The following is an 8,336-nucleotide window of genomic DNA, read 5'->3' on the forward strand; positions in this document are numbered from 1 at the left end:
GAGCAATTCAGGATTCAGTATCTTTCTCAAGGACACTTCGACACATGGCGGCAGGAGCTGGGGAACCAACAACCTTCCGATTGGTTAACAGCCACATCCAATCAAACCTTATTTATTTGAAAGAAAATAAGTGTACAGCGTCCGGTAATTTTAAAATTGAACAATAAATTGTTCTTAACGTGTAAATGCATGAGTAACAAGGATTTTTTTTGCTGATAATACTTTACTTAAACATAAGGAGCATTTTTAACACAGACAGTTACTTGTAATGGGGCATTTGCTACTTATAGTTAAAGCTGCAGTAGGTAACTTTTATAAAAATAACCGACCAATCGTTTTCATTTAATGAGGTGGACATGAAAAATAAGATGAAAGGGGAACCATATACAAAAACTTTGTTTAGGTTGGTTGCCAATGTCATTGGTTGTATTATTATTTTTGCAGTCTACACTACGCTATGTAAAATGTGCATTTATTAACTTAATTTTAAACTGAGTAAAAACTTTTATTTAACACTTTTTACTCATATTTGAGCCATAATTTCTCTGTGTTAATAATCTTTTAATTTTATCTTGAACTGTGAAGCACTTTGTAAAATCTGTTTTAATATTCAATATAAATTGTTCATTGATCATCCTTCTGATGTTTAAAATGGTGATTGAATCTTGCCATGATGATGGTTTTCAGGTAAATGTGATGAATTAGTGGTGTAGGTGCTATAAATAGCCACAGCCATGCCTAATGACAGCTGTTCTTGGGCTGTTGGAGAACCTCGCTCATGCGACACAATCTGCTGAATTGCACTTTTTCTTCTGTGCTGTTCTCATTGACAGGTCTAACGAGTGGTGGAGTGGTAACAACTATTGATATGCAAACTTGTTTCTACGTCCATTTATGGCTAAGTTTGGGAGTGGAAATGAAACATGTGCTCCCAGTTTCATAGTGACTGAGATTTATAAGCCAAAACCGTGCATTTTTGCGGCTTTATAAATCCTAACGTGTATGTATATTTCTGTCTTTGTGCATTTTGAGCTGTGAATCTACAAAGTTGTATGCATCTTATACCTGATATGATATTTCATTTTGTTGCTGCATATTTACCTCAAAGAGCACTTTCCTTTACTGCCTTATTTTTGATGGATGTTCAATTTTAGTGTCTCTTTTTGGAGAATATTATAATTACACATTGTCACCTTGTCAAAATACAGATTAAATGAAACATTTCCCAAAAGAAATAGCATAGTATTGTCTGCAGATCTTCTGTCTCCAACAATCATCACCAATCAGAGAGTGGACTAATAACTGAAAGCAAACTAGATGACTATATCTGTATTTTATCAACTTGGTGCTTCTCTCAAGTGAAGAGGATATTGCACACTGAATCATACTGTACGCTCAGGGCTATGTCAAACAGTAAATCATTACACCGTATCTCATTTTGTATCTCGTGGTGCTGTGGCAGGTGCTGTGTACTACAGGATTTACAGTCACCATAGTGTCTTACTCTAAATGAAGTGTTGCCATCCTGTGCTGGTCAGCGTCAGAGGCCTGCTGCTCAGCCACCTGCCACACCATCGCCAAATCCTGTGCATCATGATGGTGCTGACTAAAGCAAGCCAAAACCGTCAACACACACTGTTCGTGTCAACCAAATATGAGTACACTCAAGGGTAAAGGATGATCAGATGGCATAACACAAATGTGGCAAACATATTGGAAAACATGAGACGGTGGTGCGGTCACCTTTCTCAATGTATGAAAAAACAAAGTGATGAGAGAAATTGTACATATATTATAGCTGTCTCTGTTTTATTGTAGACTACGTGTCAGCAATATGGGGTTATAAAAGGTAAACTTTTATAAAGCCCATTATACTGCAATTAGATCCTTTGTGGGTGACCAAACTGGCACCTATTTTAGCAGTTAGTGAAGATGTGAGGTGAATTTCTTGCCGAAAAAGTGGGAAGAAGCAGCAGGTACTGTATGAGCTAGGCAGACTAGCAAATAATAAATAAAAAAATAATAATTGGGGCAGCAGTAGCTCAGTGTGTAGGGACTTGGCTTGGGAACCAGAGGGTCGCCAGTTCAAGTCCCACAGACCACAAAATATGGTGTGGACTGGTAGCTGGAAAGGGTGCCATTTCACTTCTGTGCACTGCCGAGGTGCCCTTGAGCAAGGCAACCTAACCCCAAAACCTGCTCATGGGGTGCTGGTAACGGGGCAGCCCCATCACTCCACCATCTCTCCCCTTTGCATGTCCACAAGTGCATGAAGTGTACATTTCAGCCTGTGTGTGTGTGTGTGTATATATAAAAAAGAGTGAAAAGAACAATTTCATCAATCAATAAAGTTATGGCAACTATATTGCAGACTGTTCGAGGCAAATGGCCAAGAACTTACTTGAAATTGTTGGTATTAGTGCTAATGGTGGGTAGTGGTAGTGGAGTGGATGTGGATGACGGGCCCAATTTGGAAAGTTTGGCCCCCTGTCCATAATTCAATTATCGCTAGACAGAATATTTGATGTATCACAAGGAAAAAAATGGCAGTACCATGGGCACAGGAAATCTGGCCAAAAAGCCAAAACTGAAAATGTGTTGTTTATGTAAAAAAGATTATAAATGTAAAAAAATTTATTGTTATTGTAAGTTTACTTTGTCTTAAAGTAAAAAGATTACTTTGCACACAGATAAAATGTAGAATATTGCCACTAACTATTGAAAAATGAATATATGTGACGAATAGGTGAGGTGGAACCCAATTATTTTTCTCTACTGTCCTCATATTTTGCAACTTAGTTGCTTAAAAAAGTTCCAGATTCAGACATGATTAGACTTCAGGAGTTTTAATTGAATAACTTTTTGGCAAGTGTTTATAAATGTACAGATTACATTTCTAAAACTTAGAATATGAGGAGAAAAACTATTTATGATACATAATTATAATTTAAGTGAATTATTGATTACATATCATTTAGCTACGGCCCAAATGAAGAATGTGGTGTATTAAAATGGATCCTATATTCTTAGCATAGCATTTATACTCCTTATTTCAACAAAAATAAACTTAAAGTAAAAAAAAAAAAAACTTGACTTGATGACAGGAAAATGGTAAGAAATTCAAAATATTCGAAATTTTGCAAAACCTTGGATTTAGACCCATGACAAAAAACACATTTTAGTGGCACTTCTTATTTTAATAATTTAGTTATCACAGTACATGCCCTAAACTAAATTTTTTATTTCTCATGGAGGGGGTGTTTTTATAGTTTTTATCTCTGCAGTCCCCTCTTAGCTTCAATCCCTGTTCTTTGGTCGATGAAAACTAGGGAGAACATGGAAAGTCCACATAAAATGACAGCCTAAATGGTCAGCGACACTATAAACCCTAAAACACTGAGAGCCACGGTATGTTACAGTGATTTGAAATGTCAGAATTATCTGCTGAGCCGGGACAGGCCTTGATGTATGCCGAAGCACCTTATTAAAATGTGCAGCTTCGCCTCAAAGAAATCTCTCAGCTGAAAACTGTCAAGTCATCATTCCTCTCCCTCTGAAACACAGGATGCCTTTGAACTTGGAGGACTGAATTATTGACAGTGACCGGCCCACTGTTTCCTCAGTTAACTCCACGCAGCTCACTTCATCGTGGCTGTGCTCTGCTGCAGAGGGCACGGCCATGTGTACACTGCGCCAGGAGAGGCTTCATAAATGATTTACCAGCTGGTTCTCCCTCGAAGCTCCAGAGGAGACACGGACAGAGCAACTCTTATCCTCTGATGGAAGCGTTTGAGGAATGTTCGGCACACTAATCAGCTGCTCCTGATTGAACTCTGCAGTGTTTTTGTATGCAAACATGGCCAAAAATCAAAATCTTATTAGAATTTGTTGGTGTTGAGAAAAGAAGACTAGAAGAGCACAAGCCGACACACACAGGTTGTGTGGGAAATAATATTGCCACTCTTTGGAAAAGCCAGTGAGCTTTAAAATGTGAGGCAAACATTCATGTAATTATTTATCCAGAGTTGTTAGTCTTATTGGTTGAAAGCAAGCCATTTTTTTCTTATTTACTGTTCATTACACAACACTTTGTTCTAACTTTGCACTGTGATTGGCTGACAGGCACTGTAATGAGTGCCAGTTTCTCATGATATACTGTAGCCCTTGCTACTGCAGTGCTTCCCAAAGTGGGTATTACGCCTCCTTGCGATGCCCTGAGGATGGGCCAAGGGTGCCACAATACTGTTCTATAATATTTTACAACTACTAATGACCTTTTTATGTTACCAATGCAAGTTTTATTTTGAAAGTGTAACCAGGTGTTTTTATTCTTGCCAACTTGCCCGTGCAAGCTGCAGTATTTGACGAGTTGGTAATGAGAACATGTTGGCTATGGCACAGCAAAGACTGCTGACAGGACGGCTGATATTTGCGTGTTGCCATAGTGAAGCAACACGCTTTCTGGCACTAGTTTGCAGGTGCACAGCAGTCCAAAATAGTGACTGTCAGAGCAAGTGATGGAAGGACTATACGTCAGTATAAATAGAGCTAAATATAATTCTGATACAGTCTGAGATGACCAAACCTGAGACAACAAAAATAACTAGTAATAAATACATACTGTACACTGAAAGCTACTTGCTTTAATATTAATAAATAACAATAATGGAAGCCAGCTGTGAATGCTATCAACTGCAGTGGTTCCTAGTAAACCTAGGATACACCTGTTTACAGAAAGTGCTAGTTCAAATGTGTCTGTAAAAACTGCTGACTTGTTATTTGTTTTGATGCTTAATAAAAAATATATGAATGATGTTGTTTTTAACTACACGCTTTACATAAGAAAATGTTGTACTTTATATTATATTTTACTTAGTACAGAAAAGTAAAAAAAGCATACTGTATAATAGGTTCATAATATCTCACATTGTTGAAATAAAAACAGTGGTTTCCAATGTCTGACCCCTATAAAAACAGTCTGTCTGTCCTGCTTACTTCTTTCACCCTCCAAAATATAAATTTTAATGGTGTATACCCACAAGGTCTTAGTTTGAAAATACATTAAACAACAGCACCAAAGCCTACCAAAGTTCTTAACAGTTCAGGTTTTGGGAAGCCCCATGTTACAGGTTCTTAAGTCTTTGCGGTTGGAAAGGGGTTGGGAAGTGAATAGTGGAAACAGCTCCCACCTGAGACCATAGAGCACGGTTCCATCGGGGTGCAGTCTGATCATCCGGTTCTTCACTGTCACCCCGTGGACGAAGGACTTCTTGTCATTAATGAAGTAGGTGTCAGGGACCCACAGCTGGTCTGCCACCCGGTTATCCAGAGTTAGGTTGAGAGGAATGCCTGTGTAGGAGAGGCGCTTGTCTCTCCAGGACTGCTGGAAGTACATGGTGATGGTGTAGTCCTGCGGGAATGACACGGGTTGAGAGGAAGGTTAGCATAACAACATGAACGGAACAATGACTCATGGATCTCTCCTGCCCTGTGAAATTACCTGTGTGTTGAGTTTGAGCTTTACACCTTCAGATTGTTACATGTGTGATTAGCAGATACCGAACAACACTTCCTTTCGTAAGTAAAATGATTGCAAAAATTGTGTATCAGCAATTAAAAAACTTTAAATGGTTGGAATTTGTCCCTACCACGTTGCTGAAACTGCTGACATTAAGGTCCGGAATGATATTCATAGCGAAACAGATCTAGGCAAGATTTCAGTCATAGTCCTGGTGGATTTTACTGCTGGCTTTGACACCATTGACTATACAATGCTGCTAGACAGACTGGAAAACCAAGGACTTAAACTGTTTGGTCTCAATCGGCCACTAACCATCCGAGTGGACCAACAACGTGGTTGTATGCCTGAGCTAACTATTCAAGTATCAGTTTACATCCACGTCTGCCCAGACCATCGACATATAAAAGATGTACATCCACTTCCTTCCACTGTACAAAAATGAGACAAAATATCCTAGATACAACCGCAGGGTTGGCACCGCAGTCTCAAAGTCCTGCCCATACTCATGAGCACAGGGCTGAGCTGTCAATCATGATGTAAAACCCCTTTCTTATAGCTTGAAATAACTATTTAAAACCAAATTTATCAGAAAAACTTGAACATACATCTGCATGATAAGACCTACCTAAAACTATCTTTGGGAAAAATGTATTTGATGTGTACTTTTTCTCCTGGCGTTATTAAATGTAAAGCCTTTCTATGAGCTATAGGTGAAACTAGTCGCACTGGGAGTGAAAGGCAGAATGGATGACATAGAGAGATGAAACTCATTGTGTCGTCCCAGTCAACGTGTGTGAGATCTGTAATTAGCCAAAAACCTATTGTGAGGTCACAAAGACCTTTGACCTTTGAGTAAAAAACGTCACCAATTCAGTGTCCAACCAACTGTGAAATATGGTCATACATTCTTCCTTTGACCACCAAATTCTAATCAATTAATTCTCAAAGTGAAAGCTTGTGCCAAATTTTAAGAAATTCCCTCAAAGCGCTTTTTAAGTATATCGCTTTTGCAAGAGACAACCTGAAAAACATAGCTGCCTTCACAGAGGCATGACATTGTTTGGAGGATGATGGGGTGGATGGATCAAACAAATACAAGGCAACAAGATAAGTTACGTAACGTGTTACATCACATACGTAACTTTACTAGTACGTAACATAACTGATGTAGGTATTTTAACCAAAACCATGATCTTTTCCTAAACTGTGTTTATTATTGTTACCACTATGATGACAGTCCCCTGACTTTGTCCTTTCCTGCACTCCAGAGCTCATAATGCAGCACCTGTAACAGCCTTAAATGACACGCAGAGAGCTTAAAATGCAACATACAAATGATCTTAAAAGTGGCATGCTTTTCATACACCATCCCATAATATCATGTTGTTTAAGATTATAATCAGGCTTAGGCGATGTGAGTCAGTAGAGCAGGGCTATTCAACTACATTTGTCCAAGGGCAAGAATTGTTCTAAGTGGACACTGGGGGCGGCACTATCAAAACAAATAAAAGTAAAATCAAATTAAAGGATTTATTTGTTATTGTTTATTATTTTCATTTTCTTACAAAATGAATGTTATTTTTATTAGCCTATATCAGTGTGAAAAGACCAAATAACATGTGAAATCCATAATGATACCTGCATACTAGAAAATCTCATACGTTCACCACTGATGGTTCAAATCTGTGATTCTGGAAATGTAACGCAGCAAATATTAATAACCTTGAAACGGTTTCAACACTGTAATACAGTTGCACCATCGTTGTGCATGTGACATTATATAACACTGTAAATACATATATACTGACATATTTTCATCAGCGGGCATTCTGCAGGCTGATGGCAAGCTTTGTGCTGCCAGTTAGCCCTGCAGCAGAGTTAGTGCAGTGAGAAAGTTTCAAGGTTTGGCAACACAAGTATTAAGCAGTAAGACAACAGTGTGTGTGTATTAGTGTCGCTGTGTGACAGTGCCTCAATAGTAGGGACCTTGTGTGTAAGAGAGAAAGAGTGTCTGTGCACAGTTGAGTTGTGTGCCATGATTCATAGTCCGGGCTGTCAGAGGGCAGAGTGCCGCAGCTTTCCATGCAGCCTGTACCTTCTTTTCAAAAATAACTTGTTCCAGCCGCAGCACAGACTGCTGAGGTGGATTATGTTGTGTAACGTCAGTTCTTATTAAGCAGCAGGAACACCGGCCTGCTCACTCCAATTCTTTCCACCACTCCTTAGAGAGCTGGAGCTCCCTCCTTCACCTGCCCTTGAGTGGCTCCTGTCACCACATCTGCCTCAACCCTTCAACTGTCCCTGCTGCAGCCCTGTGGTCAGCACATCCACCCTCTCTCAAAGTCCACTGGAACCGCCGCTGCTCCTCCACATCTTCATCCCATCATAATGTTGTAACAGCTCATGTAATTTGACATAAGTGTCTGTTTTCCAGTCAGTGTTAGCACAACAATAAAGCCTTGTGTCTTCCACCTTTCTGAGTTGAATAATCTGACAGCTGTCTCTTGCACCACATGCTACATCACAGCACACCCAATAATTCTTTACAATGACTTGTAGAATGTCAATACTGGATGGTCAAACGAGTTTTACGTCTGATAAACTCAACAAACATCACATTTAAAAATAGAAGCCCACAATATTGATTTGCATCACCTGTAGCAGTACTGCTGAGAGCTCACCTGTAACAATCACAAGTCAGGTATTCTAGTGGTACAGGGTGCAGTAGAAATTATATAAATTAGATTCAAAACATAAATATAGCAGCAAACAACTACCTATGTAAAGATACAGTGTCACACTCCCTCTGCCTGTG

The 8,336-nt window shown here is 39.2% G+C and overlaps 1 protein-coding gene across 1 annotated transcript in view; it reads right to left on the reverse strand.

Moving 5' to 3' along the window:
• The window catches only part of gabrb1 (gamma-aminobutyric acid type A receptor subunit beta1), a 45,187-nt gene that overhangs the window by 17,771 nt on the left and 19,080 nt on the right, over positions 1–8,336 (reverse strand). Inside the window, exon 4 of the mRNA XM_035674586.1 lies at positions 5,190–5,410. Within this exon, the coding sequence (XP_035530479.1) occupies positions 5,190–5,410 (221 nt within the window). The remainder of the gene's footprint in view (positions 1–5,189; positions 5,411–8,336) is intronic.

The sequence above is a fragment of the Morone saxatilis genome, unplaced genomic scaffold, assembly GCF_004916995.1.
Source record: "Morone saxatilis isolate NCDOM2014 unplaced genomic scaffold, NCSU_SB_2.0 Contig3, whole genome shotgun sequence".
NCBI classification, from domain to species: Eukaryota; Metazoa; Chordata; class Actinopteri; family Moronidae; genus Morone; species Morone saxatilis.